This window comes from Cynocephalus volans, chromosome 2 (genome assembly GCF_027409185.1).
Source record: "Cynocephalus volans isolate mCynVol1 chromosome 2, mCynVol1.pri, whole genome shotgun sequence".
NCBI classification, from domain to species: Eukaryota; Metazoa; Chordata; class Mammalia; order Dermoptera; family Cynocephalidae; genus Cynocephalus; species Cynocephalus volans.
Genome location: NC_084461.1, coordinates 67,360,005 through 67,380,448, shown reverse-complemented (window position 1 = coordinate 67,380,448; position 20,444 = coordinate 67,360,005). Strand labels below are relative to the sequence as shown.

Genomic DNA, 20,444 nt, shown 5'->3' with positions numbered 1-20,444 from the left:
GAGAATAAGCTCAGAGATTAGCTTAGGGCCCTAGGCTTGGTTTCTGGGGCTCTGGGCAGTCTTCCCCATGGAGAGGGACCCTTACCTGAGACCCTCACCCTCAGGAGAGTGCTGTCTGCAGTACTCCAGAGTGTAGGTCTCTGTGGCCTCTGGGTTGGCAGGCCGCCAACGGATGGTGGCCGTGTTCCAACACACAGTACAGTCCTCAGCATGGATCACAGGAGTGGAGGGTGCTGCACAGAAAGAACCAAGTCAATCATGGAGCAATGCCAGCCCTGCTTCCCTAGTACCTCAGAAGAATGCTTAGGCATGATTTTATTTTCAATTTTTTATCAGAAAATCAGAAAATTCATTCAGGGTTGAAAACTCAAAAATGATCAAAATTTATGTAGTGAAAAGTCTCCTTCCCTCTTCTGCCTTCCAAACTGCCCAGTTCTCATCTATCCCCAAAAAGCATCTACCATTAGCTTCCTATAAATCCCACCAGAGTTTCTTCAATACATATACAATCAAAAATACAGATTTTTGCCCCTCTCCCTTTACAATAAACGGTAGCCATGATCTTGCTCTCAGTAGGTGCCCAATAAAGATTTATTTTAAAATGCAAGAAGAAAGGATGAAGGATGGAAGCAAGCTATTTTTTCCCCTGAGGCAGTTGCGACTACCTTAAAGGCAATGCAGCCTTGGTTTATGCTACCCTGCTTCAGCCCCTGTGAAAAGATTCCCCCATGAGAATGCATTCCCAGTTGAATACCATTGCTTACAACCTTTTTGGGCCTCTCAGCACCCACGCAATGAAGCCCCAGCTTCTTACCTTGCAAGCCCGGCCTCTGTATGCTAGCCGTTCTCACCTCATGCCTTTCCTCTCCTTATTTTTAAGTCTAAGAAATAACAACAAATTTCTTAGAGTGTCCTCAGCACTCCATACTCTCTCTTACCTCAATGCCTCTGCTCATATGTTTTCTTCAAGTGGAATATGCTCCTTTAACACATTCCTTCCTACTGAGCCTTTCAAGCATTCTGTCCAAGCCTCAGTTCTAGGAAGCCCTTCCTGCCCCTGCCCCTGCCCCAGACTGTCTTGGGTACCCCTCTGGAGTGTTCTCATAATAACCTGAGTATATCTGGATCATGGCCCTTCCCACATATTTTCTGTGCTCTTCTGCTTTTCTGTCTCTCTCACTTGACTATGAGCTTCTTGAGAACAGGAATCCAGTCTTATTCATTGTTGGGTACCCAGCACTTTGCATAACACCCAACATGTGATAGGTGCTTAATAAATACTTATTTGTTGATCTCAAGAGTCTGTGAAGAATTGACTATTGCCTCCTAACAACCCCTTAGCATCCCCTTACCTGTTCTAAAAATTGCTCTTTCACTGGGCAGGCTACATCCAGTGAAGTTCACAGCCATTACCCATACTTGATAGCGTCGGTCAGGTTCCAAATCTTCAAAAATGCAGTAACTTTCTTTCACTGTCAATCTGTATTCTTCTACCAGCTCTAGCATAAAACACAACCATAAAATCTAAGGAATCTTCCGAAGTTAATTGAAAGTTATAGTTATTAGAAAAAGTTGTCTATGATTTTTTTCAGTGGAAAACCCAAACTTACAGCCTTACAGACACCATTATGTGGTAACTAGCTCTTTAGAATACGTAAGAAAGCAATTACATTCTGAAAAAGATATTTAGAATGACATAGTATTACTTGTGAACACTTATCAGAAAATAATAGCATATTAGTAAGATTCTCAGCTTCGTATACCACAATTAAAGTAACTTATTTCAATAGTACATATTAAAATTGCAGACAGTTTATGTTAGCTTAAATCTCAGTAATTATAGGCTCAAGAAAATTCTTATGAACCAATGCCAATATTTCAGAAGAGTACGTCATTTAAAAAGGGCAATCCCATGTTTTCACAACTTATGATGTTATAAAGTATCTTCACAGATTAGTAAACTATTTTGGTATTCAATATGACTTTCCAAGTTTCAAACCCTGGTTCCTTTTCATTAATTCCAGGTTTCTTTCAACTAGAGATTTCCACAATTTATAGAAATATTTAAATAACTGATAAGTCATAAGTATTCTAAAAAGTAGCTTTGTTCAATGAAGATATTTTCCTTTTTAAATTGCTTAAATTATTTTACTTTCACTATTTTGTAGTAAATATTACTCAGTACAATTCTGAACACCTATTTCTTTGGGCCAATCATTATTTTTACTGAAATTTTCTCTCCTTTAAAAAGAACAATTTTCTTTTTAAAATTAAACTATGGTTATTCTCCCTCATACTCTTGAGTATCCCATCTTCAAAACTCCTCCAGTTAGGAACTCAGATTATTTCTTTAAAAGCAGCTTAGGAGCTTTTCAACTTAGCAGGTCTCTTCAATTGCCTCTCTCTTTTCCAATGAGCTATACTTTCTGGATAGAAAATTTGGTTTAAAAAATGTCATACGGACTTATATGCTGAAATATATTTCCCCTACAGCCCAGAAACTGTGACCTCAGTTTTCACTGGAACCATTCCTTTAGGCTAGGTCCTGTTACCCTGGTGCTGATTTTAACAATGCACATAACATGTGTTAGGAGACCTTATTACACACATAACACAGTATCACAGCATAGATCATCAGATTAGCTAGCTGTCATCAGCACACTTCAAAGCACTGAACCAATGAGACTCAGGACAGAGAAGTGTTTGGAGTGAAGGTGGCGGTGGGGGTGGAGGTGAGGCTTTTAAAAAAGGTACTCCAGGCAATAACTATTTGTCAAGAAGGGTCTTGGAGAGCAATGGAGTTTCATGATATAGCTGAATATAGATGGAGACAAAGTGTGGTGTAACAAAACAGAGACAAACAAAAACATAAGCTTTGGAGTCTGAAAATTCTATGTTTGAATCCTGCCCCATCATGTGTAAGTTGTGTGGCCTTGGGCAAATTACTTAACCTCACATCAGTTTTCTTGCTTGAAAATGGGGCTAGTAACATTTTTTTCCTTGTGTTGTGACAGGCATATGGTAATAGGTACTAATAAATAAACAAATAAACAGAAAAGAAAGAAACACAACAATCACAATAATTCCTTGAACTTGTTAAGAGAACAGATAGGCTGTTGATGGGGGTGGAAAAGGGGGAGAGGGAGGGGAGAAAGGAAGGAATTGGTAAACAGCCACAAAAGTCCACTGCATTGTATAGTGATAAAAACATAAATAAAATAAAATAATATAGGAGTCTTTATAGACAAACTTAGCTAACTTTACACTATGCCTACAGTTGCTTTTTAAAACTTTTTTTCTATTTTTTTTTTTTAATTTTATTTTGTCGATATACATTGTAGCTGATTATTGCTCCCCATCACCAAAACCTCCCTCCCTTCTCCCTCCCCCGCTCCCCCCCAACAATGTCCTTTCTGTTTGCTTGTTGTATCAACTTCAAATAATTGTGGTTGTTATATCTTCTTCCCCCCCCCCCCGGTTTGTGTGTGTGTGTGTATGTATGCGTGTGTGTGAATTTATATATTAATTTTTAGCTCCCTCCAATAAGTGAGAACATGTGGTATTTCTCTTTCTGTGCCTGACTTGTTTCACTTAATATAATTCTCTCAAGGTCCATCCATGTTGTTGCAAATGGCAGTATTTCATTCGTTTTTATAGCTGAGTAGTATTCCATTGTGTAGATGTACCACATTTTCCGAATCCACTCATCTGATCATGGGCATTTGGGCTGGTTCCAACTCTTGGCTATTGTAAAGAGTGCTGCGATGAACATTGGGGAACAGGTATACCTTCGACTTGATGATTTCCATTCCTCTGGGTATATTCCCAACAGTGGGATGGCTGGGTCGTACGGTAGATCTATTTGCAATTGTTTAAGGAACCTCCATACCATTTTCCATAGAGGCTGCACCATTTTGCAGTCCCACCAACAATGTATGAGAGTTCCTTTTTCTCCGCAGCCTCGCCAGCATTTATCGTTCATAGTCTTTTGGATTTTAGCCATCCTAACTGGGGTTAGATGGTATCTCAATGTGGTTTTGATTTGCATTTCCCGGATGCTGAGTGATATTGAGCATTTTTTCATATGTCTGTTGGCCATTTGTATATCTTCCTTAGAGAAATGCCTACTTAGCTCTTTTGCCCATTTTTTAATTGGGTTGCTTGTTTTCTTCTTGTAAAGTTGTTTGAGTTCCTTATATATTCTGGATATTAATCCTTTGTCAGATGTATATTTTGCAAATATTTTCTCCCACTCTGTTGGTTGTCTTTTAACTCTTTTAATTGTTTCTTTTGCTGTGCAGAAGCTTTTTAGTTTGATATAATCCCATTTGTTTATTTTTCCTTTGGTTGCCCGTGCTTTTGGGGTCGTATTCATGAAGTCTGTGCCCAGTCCTATTTCCTGAAGTGTTTCTCCTATGTTTTCTTTAAGAAGTTTTATTGTCTCAGGGTGTATATTTAAATCCTTAATCCATTTTGAGTTGATTTTAGTATACGGTGAGAGGTATGGATCTAGTTTCATTCTCCTGCATATCGATATCCAGTTATCCCAGCACCACTTGCTGAAGAGGCAGTCCCTTCCCCAGTGAATAGGCTTGGTGCCTTTGTCAAAGATCAGATGGCAGTAAGTGTGTGGGTTGATTTCTGGATTCTCTATTCTATTCCATTGGTCAGTGTGTCTGTTTTTATGCCAGTACCATACTGTTTTGGTTATTATAGCTTTGTAGTATAGCTTAAAGTCAGGTAGTGTTGTGCCTCCAGCTTTATTTTTTTTGCTGAGCATTGCTTTGGCTATTCGTGGTCTTTTATTGTTCCATATAAATGTCTGAATAGTTTTTTCCATTTCTGAGAAAAATGTCTTTGGAATTTTGATGGGGATTGCATTGAATTTGTATATCACAAAAGACACCTAAGACAACCAAACAACCAATAAAATGCTAGGAATAAATCAACTCCTTTCAATAACAACTCTTAATGTAAAAGGCTTAAATTCCCCAATTAAAAGACACAGACTGGCTGACTGGATCAAAAAGCAGGACCCAACTATATGCTGCCTACAAGAGACCCACCTCACCCATAAAGATTCACACAGACTAAGAGTGAAAGGATGGAAAAAGATTTACCATGCAAACAGAAAAGAAAAACGAGCTGGAGTGGCTATTCTTATATCTGACAAAATAGACTTTAAACTAAAAACCATAAAAAGAGACAATGAGGGACACTACTTAATGATAAAAGGACTGATCCATCAAGAAGACATAACAATCATAAATATGTACGCACCCAATGTTGGAGCAGCCAGATTTATAAAACAAACTCTATTAGACCTAAAGAAGGAAATAGACACTAATACCATAATAGCAGGGGACCTGAACACTCCACTGTCAATATTAGACAGATCATCTAGGCAAAGAATCAGTAGAGAAACACAAGATCTAAACAAGACTCTAGACCAATTGGAATTGGCAGATATCTACAGAACATTCCACCCAACAACCTCAGAATATTCATTCTTCTCATCAGCACATGGATCATTCTCCAGGATAGATCACATATTAGGTCACAAATCAAGTCTCAATAAATTCAAAAAAATTGGAATTATCCCATGTATCTTCTCAGACCACAATGGATTAAAACTAGAAATTAATAACAAACAAAACTCTGGAAACTATACAAACACATGGAAATTAAACAGCATTCTACTTAATGACATATGGGTCCAAGAAGAAATCAAGCAGGAAATCAAAAAGTTTATTGAAACTAATGAAAACAATGATACATCATACCAAAACCTGTGGGATACTGCAAAAGCAGTATTGAGGGGAAAATTTATTGCATTAAATGCTCACTTCAGAAGAATGGAAAGATGGCAAGTGAACAACCTAACACTTCACCTTAAAGAACTAGAAAAACAAGAACAATCTAATCCTAAAGTTAGCAGACGGAAAGAAATCATTAAGATCAGAGCAGAACTGAATGAAATTGAAAACCAAAAAACAATTCAAAAGATCAACGAATCAAAAAGTTGGTTTTTTGAAAAGATAAATAAAATTGACAAACCATTAGCATGGCTAACAAAAAAAAGAAGAGAGAAGACTCAAATAACAAAAATTAGAAATGAAAAAGGCGATATTACAACTGATTCATCTGAAATACAAGGAATCATTCGAGACTACTATAAACAACTATACGCCAACAGATTTGAAAATCTGGAGGAAATGGATAAATTTCTGGACACACACAAGCTCCCAAAACTGAACCGTGAAGACGTAGAAAATTTGAACAGACCAATAACAATAAAGGAGATTGAAGCTGTTATCAGAAGGCTCCCAACAAAGAAAAGCCCAGGACCAGATGGATTCACAGCAGAATTTTACCAAACATTCAAAGAGGAATTGACACCGATTCTTTACAAACTATTCCAAAAGATTGAAACGGACGCAAATCTCCCAAACTCATTCTATGAAGCAAACATCATCCTGATACCAAAACCAGGTAAAGATATAACCAAAAAAGAAAACTACAGGCCGATATCCTTGATGAATATAGATGCAAAAATCCTCACTAAAATACTAGCAAACAGAATACAGCAACACATACGAAAAATTATTCATCACGATCAAGTGGGATTCATCCCAGGGATGCAAGGTTGGTTCAACATACGCAAATCAATAAATGTGATACACCATATTAATAAACTCAAACACAAGGACCATATGATCATCTCTATAGATGCTGAAAAAGCATTTGATAAAGTTCAGCACTCATTCATGACAAAGACCCTCTATAAGTTAGGTATAGAGGGAAAGTATCTCAACATAATTAAAGCCATATATGCCAAACCCACTGCCAATATCATCCTGAATAGGGAAAAGCTGAACGCTTTTCCTTTAAGAACAGGAACTAGACAAGGATGCCCACTCTCACCACTCCTATTCAACATAGTGTTGGAAGTACTAGCCAGAGCAATCGGAGAAGAGAAGGAAATAAAGGGCATCCAGATTGGAAAAGATGAAGTCAAACTGTCCCTGTTTGCAGATGACATGATCCTATATATCGAACAGCCTAAAACCTCTACAAAAAAATTCTTGGAATTGATAAATGATTTCAGCACAGTAGCAGGATACAAAATCAACACACAAAAATCAGTAGCATTTCTTTTCTCCAATAGTGAACATGCAGAACGAGAAATCAAGAAAGCCTGCCCATTTACAATAGCCACCAAAAAAATAAAATACTTAGGAATTGAGTTAACCAAGGAGGTGAAAAATCTCTATAATGAGAACTACAAACCACTGCTGAGAGAAATTAGAGAGGATACAAGAAGATGGAAAGATATTCCATGCTCTTGGATTGGAAGAATCAACATAGTAAAAATGTCCATACTACCCAAAACTTTTTTTCTAAATTAAGTATCACATGACATTTCAAAAGACTTAAATATTAGTAACAGTGAAATATATTACAATTCATTCCTCATTATAAATTGGGCACCTGAGTTTTATAATACAATGTCGATCTTGCCGCATGCTCACCTGATTTCCAAAGTTATGTGGGGCTGTCTTTAACAAGTAACACAGAATGCCAGCTCTCTCAGCCCTGATTCGTCAGAAAATACCTCAAACTGCCTGGCTCTTACATCTTATTAGAAGTCCTACTCAGCGGAGAGCTATTTACAGAGGCTCAACTATAAGACATGCCATCCAGTCACCCGACTAAGCACTTTCACTTCTATCCACATATTAATTTGGGACACTAGAAGTCTATACCATACCTAGGTCCATCTCTTAAGAATTGTGAACATTTTGAATAAACCTGTATGGCTTGTTTGTGGCTTTAATCAAAGGTTGATCTGAGAAACTGCCAACCATGACATCTAATGCTGTGTGATATGTATATGTTTAAATACTTCATATTAAAATACAGAAATACACACATGCCTCTGTATTCGTGTTAGGAAACCTACCATTTACTTCTTGGTCATCTTGTGGCTCCTCCATGCAGTAAACCTGGAATGACTCAATGACATCTTCCTTGTTCATGCTCCAGTAAACTGCAATTGTTGTGCTAGTGGCAGAATTCGGTTCCTGAGGTTCTAATCTAGGAGGCTGTGGAACTGCAATATAAGCAAGATTTATCATAACTAATTCTGTTTTTATTGATTGGTGTGTGGGTCTGTGTGTGGGTGTGTGTATTTGCAAAGGCTTTTTATGCTTGTTGAAAACAATTCAAACAATACAAAAATACAAGGCGTAAAAGTAGAAGAGCTTCCTTGTTCCCAACAACTTCCAACCCCAATTACATTCCTTAGACCTAACCACTGTTACAACTGATTGTGTATACCTACAGAATGTTTCCTACACATTTGTATATGTGCACATATAATACACACAAATATAAACAAAAATGGATCCCAAAATGGGATCACTTGATAATACTCTTCTGTAGTCCTATATTTAGAGCAAGAAACTTATACAGGTTAGAGGATGTATCAAATGACTTGATTTTTCTTCAGAACAAAACGTGTGCTTTGCTAGATAACAATGCTATACTGTTCTATATCAATACAGAGTCTATATTCACAATAGAGACAAATAAAACCCTATTTAGATATAGTTGCTATATCTTCAAGGCTGAAAAAGACTTGCATAAATAAAATATCAAAATACACTCTCTGAAACTACTATCCACTTTGTCTTTCCAACATGGCTATACTACAGATTTTTTTTTTAATTAAAATATAAAAACTATGTAGGGGGAAAAGTAGCCTATTAACTGATTAAGTATAAGTTTTAGACACCTAGGATAACTCTGTCTTTCTGAATTTTAAAGATAATAATATTCTCAAGTGTTTTCCTAGAGATTTTAAAAGGTTATAATTATGCATACTGAATACCACAAATAAAGCTCCTATGCAATTCTCCTCCAAAAGTTATGACACAAACACATTGACCATAGTTTAGAAATTAAGGAAAAAGTTTATTCTCATAGTTGAAAAGATGTCATGCTTTTAATTTATTATTTGTAGTTATTTTTTTCCAGTCAACAATTTCCTGAGAGATCAGCTTATCGAAATAATATGGGCCAAATTTTATGAGATCACTTTATTAAAAGTCAACACCAAAGGAAAAGAAAACAAAGGTTAGTTCAACAAGAAGGTAAAAATAAGAACAAATACATGGGTCTAAAGAATGAAATAAAGAGACAAACTGAGAAGATTCATTAGCGATAAAGAGCTGAAGAAATACGGTTATGAAAAATGAGAAGCAGGATAGAAGAATGGTCAAGTTCATGGGCTTCAGAGCAGAGAGGCAGACTCAACATTAAATGCCACATCCCCCATTCACTAGCCTTACTAGTTATCTTAGTCTCAGTTTCCCCATCTTTAAAATGACACTACAACAACAATACCATTCCCTCCCAGGTTTGTTGTAAGACGCAACATAATGTGTATCAAGTGCTTAGCAGAGCACCCTGACACGTAACCGGTGCTAACACGACCAGAAGGCAAAATGACCTTGGCTGGAGCACAAAAAATAGAGGGGAGAAGCAGGAAACTCCTGAAGATGAGGGTTGAACTAGGGACTGATCATCTGGTCAACCACAGGGGCCACAGAGGTAAGACCTGCTAGGGGGCTGCATGGTAAGGCAGGAAGCCTGCCTGTCAGAGCACCTCCCTAGGGACTGATAATGGTTCAGAGGCCCTTATACCATCGTGGACTTTAGTGTTTGTCTTCCCAGTGGGAAACAGTTGTCACATTCTAAAGGAGTCCATCCAGGTGAATGTAGTTCAGTAAATTTTCATGTTACCTAGGTTTATTGAAGAGCCAAGCAGAATGTTTCAACTATTGTCAATCATCTTTGAAGCAGTGCTGGAGAACTCCTTGACGTGTGAACAACAGAAATGCTCTCCTCCTGCCACCTTTTTTTCTATGAATTATACATTGACCTATATCCACTTTTCAGCACCATGCTCTAGCCAACTGAGCTAACCAGCTAGCCCTGAGCTATATCTGCTTTTTAAAAATGGTAACATCTTTTCACCTCTCTCTCTCTCCATCTCTCATAACATAACAAACTTAAAAACTGATAATTGACCCCCCAAAAAATCACCTAATTTTGAGGAAGGAGCAGTGGTAAGGAATTAAGGTTAGAAATAATACATAGGCTAGAAATAATTTTGTTCCTAATATTCTTCTTCCCCAAAAGCATTGAAGTTAAAATATTTTTTTCAAAAAACAGGAAATTCTTTTACTTTTCAAAGCATTCTAAAATGAGAATATTCCATAGATGGAACCTAATAATAATGGAAGGATTTGCCATTCCTACATAGCAGAAGAACATCAGAAACCCAGATTTTGTACGTTAGCAACTCTGTTTACACTTCTGTAGTAATAAACTTGAATAAATATGATGCTAAAAAATACAAAATGGAAGTTTAGGACTTCTGTCCCAGCAGCTAAGGAATTGAGCAGAGGATCACCCTGTGGATTCCCTCTGCCAGATGGAATGTGCCCATAAAGAGCTGTTGCACTTGGGGAGCTACGCATGAATCAACTTGGACTACAGGACCTATGGCCAGGTACAGATTTCCATTCAACCTGGCTTTCAGAAAGTCCCCAGGAGTGCAGCATTATTCACAATAGCCAAAAGGTGGAAGCAACTTAAGTGTCCATCTACAGATGAATGAATAAGCATATATGGTGTATACATACAATGGAATATTATTCAGCCTTAAAAAGGAAGAAAATTCTGACACATGCTACAACATGGATGAATCTTGAACATTATGCATAGTGAGACAATGTGTGATTCCACTTATATGACGTACCTAGAGTAGTCAAATTCATGGAAACAGAATAGAATGGTGATTGCCCGGGGCCAGGGGAAGGGGGCAATGGGGAGTTATTGAATGGGTACAGAGTTTCAGTTTTGCAAGATGAAGAGTTCTAGAGATGGATGGTGGTGACAGTTGTACAGCAGTGTGAATATACTTAATGCTACTGAACTATACAATTAAAAATGGGTAAGATGGTAAAGTTTATGTGCATTTTACCACCATTTTTAAAAAATCCCCAGGAGCCTGAGTCAAGGGAGCCTAGGCTAATCCACGTTTATCTCGTCTTTCACAGCCATGCCCTCTGCGTTTTTGCTCCAACTGTATTGTCTTAAGTGATAGGACATTTTTCTGTTCCCCTCTTTCTTCACCTGTCAAATGGGAATAACAATAAAACCTCCCTCCTAGAGTTGTCATGAGACTAGATGATCAGATACGCTTAACAGTCTCCACAGCGCCAGCATTGTCTAAGTACGGAATAAATGGTAGGAGCTGCTATTCTTGCTGGAAAACTCTCGTCCTTTCCTCATTGTATCTACTTCGTTTAGGTAGGGGATCATCAGATTAACTTTTCAGGTACCAGATGAGGACTTTGTATCTGAGAGAGGTCATGGTCACAAATGAACAAAACCCAGCAGCAAGTCAAAACCCTGCGCTCCAACTGTGTGAAGCAGAAACACAGCGCTGTATTTATCGCTCGGAGCTCTGTCTCCCCACAAAGGGCTTCAAACCACTGGGACTGCCAGGTACACCTTCTGAGTTCATCATTTACACTTTGTGACCATTTAACTCTGTGACCTCTAAACAAATATACAATGTCCTCTGTTTGAATGCCGGGTATTCAAAACTATATCTTTCTAAACGAACAACAGCATATAATGAATCCCTTGAAAACAAAAGACCTGCTCTGTTCATCGGCATTTCTTAGTTTACCATCACTGCTTTAGTCTAATGCCTCTTGAAGACATTACAAGAAAATTCCCTTTTGTTTTGAGACATTTCTAGAGAAAATCCATGAGGATAAAGGACTGAATCTTTCACTTTACATACGGTTGGTAGGGATTTTGTTTTTAGTGGAGTTTTTTGTCTTTTTAAAGACACAGTAGCCTTATACTAGTTACTAAACTAAAACTCTTCCTACAGAAATGAAAGTTAATAGTCAATTTAAACACAACAGCTGTCTTTAAGGTGGTTTTGCAAGAATATAGCATCTTTTAAGGAGGACATCTGAGCACATTGTACAGTAAGTGAAACTTGGTAACTTCACTGAAACATGGCAGCTTTGAGAAATTTAAATAAGTTTCATTGTCTTGTTTGTTAAAATAGAACATTAAAAAATATTTTGAAGAGCCAGAGGGATGCTTCTGACAGCTGAGTGGGAGGCTGCTGGCTACAGATCATGGTGCTAAGCTGTTAGTTCTCTAATCTGGTTAGTTTGAAAAAAAAGGAAACAGAACTGAATTGAAGAGGGGAAAACCACTCATAAGGAAAAGTCTGTTCAACACATATGAAAATATTTCACTTCTTTTTCCTTCTATACCTGGCTGCTGGTGCAAAGCAAATACTTCTCTAGAAGAGTGAGAAAGAAATCCTATGAAAGAAAAAGAGGAGACCCTTGTATTCCCTTTTCCTCCCTCCACCTCCTCAATATCCTAGCACAGGCATAAAGTTTCAAATGGAAATGCGGTTTGGTGCGGTCCACACCATGGCAGGATCCTAAAGGAGTCAGCTTGGGCTGCCCTCTCCGAGTTGGCAGGACCACCAGAGGGAGAGCTGTTGGCAAGGCTGCAGCTACAAGCACTTGCTTTCGCTGTAAGTATCTCTGCCTTGGCATAGTGGTACTGCTTTTACTCTCTCTTTCGATATTTTGGTTAGCGGGGCAGTTCTCTGAATTCCCAAAAGATTATAAAAATAACACAAATAATTATGCGGTCATTGAACTAAACATTCTCACAGAGGATCCGAGTAAATTGGACAATTTAAAATTATCCCCTTATGATAAATTGACCACACCAACATATGTTCCAAAAGCACCGCTCATGACTAAATATGAGCTGCAGCCTAATGTAAGTTGGCAAACATCATTTACTGGAGATTATATTAATGGCAAGAGAATGGTTGGTATTAATGGGAAATTATATGATTGGGATAAATTAAGCATATAGGAACGAAACTGTAGAACCTCCTTTACTTGGTGGTGTCTAGTTTTAAATAAATCATTAAGAATCAGGTGTTGGGATAAAAATATATGCTGTAAAATTATTAAACCTGCAAAATTAGATCTTAGGAAAATAAGAGAGTGTAACTGGTTTTGTGAGGGATGGTGCTGTGCACAAGGACACTTTAACATTTAGATCAAGATTACAGGGCCACAGCCAATGCATAACCTTAAAATGTGCATGATAATGCTGCTCAAATATCCACTGTTCTTTTTCCATATGAACAGTAGGTTCATTCCATTAGAACATAAAATCATTACACCCCCTATTAAAATTTAAATGTTAGCATTTTTCCTTTTAGCAAGTTTGTACTTACATTTAGCAATAGACATAGGTCATATGATAGTACTGTCTATCACTTTGTTACTGCAATAGTCCCACCCTGTTAATAGGGTAGATATTAACCACAGCTTGCCAACTGGAAAAGGTCACAGGTTAACTTCAAGACAATGAGAAGATGGTCCCGATCTGATAACCTGATACCAAAAGGAAGAAGCACAAGCTAATCACCTGAGACATGCTAACAAAGGAAAAAAACTGGCTTCCCCTGTCCTTTTTAAATTATTAATTCAAGCTTGCTGATGTAATAAAAATAGTACCCAAAAACCCCCTGCAGAGAAAAATCTAAATAAAAGGCATTGTCTAATGCTCTACTGTGCTCCAGCCGCAACACGCTGACAGCCCGCAGAGAGAGAATGTGCATACTGATGCATTGAGGTCTCTGTCTGTGTTTCTTATTTTCGCCGGCTTCTTCATCCCTCTTTCAAGGACCCCCAAACTCGACTAGAGCTGGTCTCCGGCAGCGGTTTATTGTTGAAATGCGATGCTAGTCTCACGCTTAATTTCAGAGTCTAGCTTTAAATTTTTACAATCAACACTTTCTTTTTCCAGTTAAATGTCTTTACATTCAAAAACTTTACAAAACAAACAAGCCCAAACTGCCATATTTCATCGAGGTGATTAACATATTAAAATGCTTACCAGCCACTTGTTTTAACATCTGGTCACTTCTTGCCGAGCTGTCATCATAATGTTCAAAAAGTGAAAAAGCAGCAGGCATTTTCTCTAAAGAAGCAGTGCTCTCCATTGCAGAAAGCAACCTAGCAGGGGGACAGACCTCTACATAAGAAATTATTAACATACAGAATGACAGTGAAAAACAATTGTTCAAAATGAAGCTGGTTTTGGTAGTGGTGGTTTTTATGAGACAGGCCCTCTCACTATATCCAAAAAGGATTTAAACAGTTTTGAAGACCAAAAATATATGTCTAAATCTATTTATCCTTAAGGTTCTTAGGTAACTGATAGTATTGGGAATTTCATTCCTATATCTTCAAGTTAGATAAGATTCTATCAAATTATACAGTCTTAAGTTTTTTATCTATAAAGTTAGCTCCAAAAATTATTTCATTTTACGAGCGCGTTGGTGGTATAGTGGTGAGCATAGCTGCCTTCCAAAAATTATTTCATTTTAATTATTTTCTTTATTTCCTAAAGGATATAAATGTTCAGGGCCCATCTGGAAACTTACACTGTATGATATCCTTCTTCTCAAACCTCACTACTAAGCTTCTGGTCATTTAGTCATTCAAAAACTATTGTTCGCCTACTATGTGCCAGGCACTGTACTAGGTGCTGGGGATACAGCAGTGAAAGAGGGTAAGACCTACCATTCCTAAAAGACTATACAAGCCACAGTTTATAAATGAATAGCTTCTACAGACTCAAACCTTCTAAGGAGGAACGCCAACTAATGCTAACTCTTAGTATTTGTAACCAGGTGGAATATGGATTCAAAAAAAAAAAAAAATGGAAAACAGGTTACCTCTGAAGGGGAAAGATGGAAAGGAGGGTTTGCAAAAGAATTGATCTTTAGCATGAGCGAACTCAAAGTGAATTAGGAACTTTGTTCTGCGCATTTCTCTCACACAGGCCTGGAATTCTCTTCCAGCAATTAAGTCCATGACAAGGAACTGCATCAGCTTCATTATACAGACTTTTTGGTTTTCCAGCACAGACCCACCTCAAAGCCTTTGCACTTGCTGTTGGAACTTTCTTCTCGCAGGTACCTGCATGGCTCCTTCCTTCACCTAATTTAGATCTCTATTCATATGTCAGCTCCTCAGAGTACGCTGCCAATACGGCATGGCCTGCCCATCGATCTCCTACCCTGCTTCGTCTTACTTCCTCAAACTCATCATGGCCTATGTGTTTTTTTGTCTGTCTACTTCACTGAAATATAATGTACATGTAGGGAAGGACTTTGTTTTATTCACTGCTGTATTGTAATGTATTACTTGGCACATAGCAGACATTTAATACATTTTGAATGAATAAGAAGCCAATGGTTTCATTTGGGTGAGGCTATCAGGACCTCAGAGATCGTGGATTTTTGTCAGTATGAGGGAAAAAAGACTATAAAATATAACTGAAATATTTAAAGAGTGCCTTCTATGCTTACTACTGTCAGGAACAATAAAATTCACTATCACTTCATTTAGGGAAGATGGTTCTAGCAGGCGCTTCAAAGAGGAGGCACTATTTGGACTGGGTCTTAAAGAGTGAGTAGGTATTTCCTAGGCAGAAAGAGGAGTAAGGGTGGTGTGGATAGAACTGTGTGAACAAAGGCACGTAAATGTGAACAACTAAGACTCAACTAAGGGCCAGAGGGCACCGGGGAATCTTGGGAGCTGGAAACAGAGATAGTTAGAAATGAAATAGAAAAGTGGTTTGTGGGTTGATTGTGAAGAACCTTTCATACCCACCAAGAGTTTCAATTTTATCCTTTAAGGCAGGGAGAGCCACAGAATTGTTTACACAGGGGAAGTGCAGATGAATACCCTCGCAAGATTCTGAAGAAGGGTCAGAGAAAGTAAATGAGAGAGGCAGTGAGATCAGTTGGGGGGACTCCCCCAAGACCTAGGTGATGGAAGACAACACGAGCCTAAACTAAGGCTTTGGGGATGCAGAGGGTGGAAATGGTAGACTCAGAATTAACAAAAAATAGTGACCAATACACACACTAAGCCTTCTCAATACCTGTCACTGAACAAATGCAGGACATCTTGTAGCACAAAAGCTGTGGTTGTGGATACCACAAGTAAAATGTTTGAGTTTTCCCTTATGCACTGACCTGCTCAATGTTAACATTAGCATATAAAAGGGGAAGTAGACATCTTGTGATAAGTGTGTTCTACAATGGTCGTAACTGTCTTTCCTTTTCATTATTATAACACAAAAGAGCAAAATGGAAAAAGAAAAAAAAGAATGCATCCCCTTAACAGAACAGCATTTTCTAAGGAAATGTGTTTTTCAAGATATGCAAATGTTGAGTCTAAATATGCTTGACAGCATTCCTTAATTTAAGCATTTTTAGTGTTGAGAAAGATCATTTAATATATAAACTCTGCCTTTAGAGATATAATGTGAAGGAGGGGAGAAAAAGCAGCAAGGTAAAATAAACTAGATAATTAGCACTTTTTATAGAAAGGAACACCAATAACATTGAGACTTTGAGGCAAAAGTTGTCTTGAGAACATGAAAGGCTTTTTAGTGAGGGAATCAAGCTTCATCGTGTGTGTGTGTGTGTGTGTGTGTGTGTGTGTGTGTGTGTGTGTGTGTGTGTGTGTGTGTGTACATGCATAAGTTTAACAGGGCTTTCTTGAACTGCTCCTATTTCTTCAGCAAATCCTAGAATTTTTTTGTCTTTTTTCTTTACAGAAAAATAATGATTATCCCAAGCATACTATCCTTTAGTGACATGCAGCTTTAGCAAAGATTAACTCATTGTCAGTTAGACAATGAAATAGAAATTAATTAAAATGACACACAGATGAACAAATTTAAGCACAAAACCAAGGAAACAATATTCAGTATTAAATGGATGTCAGTTCATATTAGCAATATTCTAATGTTTTAGAAATGTAAAAATGTTCTATCACATTTTTTAAGGTAAAAGCATTTGCAAGTTTTCATTTACAAATCTTCTTACCAATCAATATTTTCCATGAATGGATGAAATATAAATAAGCAAATATGTATCTATACTGCCCACTATATATGGAATGGTACTATAAATCCATATACTTTTTGGATAAAAATAAATGTCAATCATTTTTTTTAAATGAAAGAGAAAATGAAGAATTCAAACAGTGTATAACCATCTGAATAATGTGTGCTGTTTTGTTTTTAAATTTGACACTCAAACTTGTAATTTCAATATTAAAAAAAACATACAAAATCATTTTGAAATAAAGAAAACTGGGAGCAAGGCCTGGGTGTCAGTTTCCAGACCTGATTGATGTGTCTCAGACTCACCTATGGGAACTGGTAACATGCAGAAGCCTAGTCTCACCCTGGAAATTCTGATGTAGTGGATCTGGGGTGGGGCCCTAGGTCTTAAACAAATTGCACAGGTGATTCAGATACAGCCAGTTTGGGAAACCACTGGGCCAGAGGACACATTGTTATAAACCAGAGTTTTTCAACCTTGGCTGTGCGTTGGAATCACCTAGGAAGCTTTAAAAATGCCCTGATCACACCCCTACCAACTAAACCAGAATCTCTGGAGATAAGATTCAGGCATCAGCATTTTTTAAAGCTTCTTTGGTAATTCTATTTATAAAAGAGTCATTGGTATAAAACCCTTATTGATTAATGCTAATATTAATATACAAATTATTTTAATAAAACTTACTGGAAATATTCTGTTGAATAGTTTTTTTTATAGGTAAATAGGATTCATCTGTGAGGTTTCGATTATTTTTTAAAAATAAGTTTTTGAATCCAAATCCATTTTCTATATTTTAATACATTACAGATAGAAATTTCTGATTTTACTTTACACTATTTTACAACTTGAACTGGCATGGAAGTAAACTGAAGATAATATTTACAGTTTAGTCATTCACATTTAAAATTACATTAAAATGATAAAACATTAGGCTCAATCAGTAGGAAAGACCTCAGGTCTTGCTACTGGGGCAAAAAGGAAAGGAAAGGGAATCAGATCAGTATGAGAATTTTAATATCAGATGCTCAAAAAGATAAACATCATGTTATATATTTTTGTAGAAAAAAATTTTCTGATTTCTTGTTGAGTGTTTTACCTTTTGAAAGAATGAAGTATTCTTTTAGACTGTATGTTAAAAACAACAACAAGAAAAACCAAAAGAGGAAGATTCATTTAGGTTAGCTGAGCAGCGAAAATAAATGCATGCCTTTTGAAGAGAAAATGAGAAAACATTCCATTAAGAGAACCTAAGTCATAAAATTACTCAAGGCAGATATGAATGATTCTTTCAAATACTCATATTTAACCAATAAGTCTAAGTATCTACAAAATGTTCTATATGCAGTGACAGAAAAGATGGTCTAGATTAGGCTGAAAATAGAGAATACATTTCAAGGAAGCAGTTAAAAATCTACATTATGAATTGTTATTTAACCAAAGCACATGCAATTTTCTTTCAAAGCTGTCATTTAGTTTTTTTAAAAGCACTATGTCTAGAAGAGAAAATCCAGTAGCTCACTAAATGTATTTTTTAATTGGCAGCTCATTTTCTATAAAGCATCAAAATATTAAAAATAAAGCATCCAGTCATGCTATTCTCAGTCACCACTACATTGTGCCGTGTTTTGTATACCTTTCATTGATTTCCTCGAATGACTTGGGGGGGGGGGACAAAAGGCAGAGGAGAGAGAGAGAGAGACTAGTTAACAACAAAAAGAAAAACCAACCAAGAGCATTAGATTACCCATGTTCAAAAATCATCACCCCTCAGCTTCCCTGAGGCTGTTTCTCTGGTGGTTTCAGCCTAGACAGCAAGGAAATCAGTGCCCAGAAGAGGAGAGGGGTCTGCATCGGGAGGGAGAGGCTTTAGTTTGCAGTTCGGCTCTGCTGTCTATGATCAGCAAGACCAGTAATGAGTTGCTTATGCTCTGCTTCTCTCTATTCACTAACAAATGGCTTAGCTCTAGGATAGAATTCTCTGAAGCAAGAAAAATGATTTAAATCTGTTCAACGTGAGATATATATCAAAAGTGTAGTCAGTAGTTATCACTGAGCTTTACCTTCTCTGTGCTTTTCTGTATTTTCTAATTTTTCTAAAAGGGATATATATTACATTTATAAGCAGAAAAATATGCTTTTTTTTTTTTAAATTTGTTCCTCTAGAGAGAAGGGAATACAGTCACACATTGCTTAAAGATAGGGCTAGGGAATACGTTCTGAGAAATGTGTCCTTAGGCAATTTCGTTGTTGTGTGAACACCATAGAGTGTACTGACACAAACCTAGATGGCACAGACACTACACACCTGGGCTATATGGTATGTCCATTATAATTTCATGGAACAACCATCATATACGCAGCCCTTTGTTAACCAAAATGTCATTATGCAGCACGTGACTGTATTCTTATTATTATCAAAGATAAGGTTCTCAGGGAACACAAAGCACTTTATTAATGTTATACTTCACTAAAGGTGCCTAACTTAAGAATATTAAGTCTTCAAATAAAGCAACCTAATGAGTTTAGTTCTCCCTTGAGGATGGCCACGTCCACTTCACTCAAATTTACCCTGGCTAGAGGTGTCCCCAGAGACAAACCAAAAGCCTAACATGCCCCATTTTGCCTTGCTCTAACTGCAGAGTTTACTAGAAGGCTAGGAGGATGGGGAACTTTGACAGGGAGGCCCCCATGCAATCATAAAATGGCTCTTTCCCCCATTTGACAATTAGACCTGGGTCTGCCCTCCGGGTAACATCTCCATTGCTTCTGGTTAATCCTGGTTCTGTGGAGAACGAGCATCTTACTGAATGTGCTAGGGAAACATGGAGAGCAAAGAGCTGCCTCTTCAGAGCAATTTAAGGAGCTCCCAAGGTAATCTCCCTGTCTACAAGTCACTTGTTTGAGTTAAGGAATCCTATCCCCAGGAAGTTCCTTGTAAAAACCCCAACATATTACCTGAGAGAGGTACCACAGTATGTCACCTTTTACATAACAAAACGTTCCTCTCAGCCACTCAGTGAGGCTCAGAGGGAATGGTCCATTTGAGAGGTCGGTTCAGATTGGGGAGTGGAGAGGACGGGCCCAGGGGCCAGCACGAGGATGCTGGGCACCAGAAGACGGGGCTGGCCTCAGAGGGAAAGTTTGGCAAGAATAAGGTTTTAAGCCTGCTTTCTCTCCCTCTTAGAAGGTGGCCAGTCCAGCGTGGCAGAAGGGAATGATAACGCTGTGGCCTGACTCCACAGATCTCTCAGCTGGATCTGGGTATGATGCTTTCAGGATTTGCTGGGCCTCTTGTATAGGCATCAGGCATGCCCAGATGAATTACAGAAACTCCACACAGAGATATAAATGATCTTAAGGAATATTAAAAGATGAAGTT

At 37.7% G+C, this 20,444-nt stretch overlaps 1 protein-coding gene across 2 annotated transcripts in view; it reads right to left on the bottom strand.

Moving 5' to 3' along the window:
• Positions 1 to 20,444, bottom strand: part of CMYA5 (cardiomyopathy associated 5) — a 110,608-nt gene that overhangs the window by 27,927 nt on the left and 62,237 nt on the right. The window contains exons 5-9 of one of the 2 annotated variants that reach the window (XM_063085344.1): positions 18,699 to 18,721; positions 14,035 to 14,153; positions 7,964 to 8,113; positions 1,353 to 1,499; positions 86 to 233 (exon numbers count right to left, since the gene is read on the bottom strand). In XM_063085344.1, coding sequence (XP_062941414.1) covers positions 86 to 233; positions 1,353 to 1,499; positions 7,964 to 8,113; positions 14,035 to 14,153; positions 18,699 to 18,721 — 587 coding nt within the window. The remainder of the gene's footprint in view (positions 1 to 85; positions 234 to 1,352; positions 1,500 to 7,963; positions 8,114 to 14,034; positions 14,154 to 18,698; positions 18,722 to 20,444) is intronic. The other variant, XM_063085345.1, reaches the window with a different exon arrangement.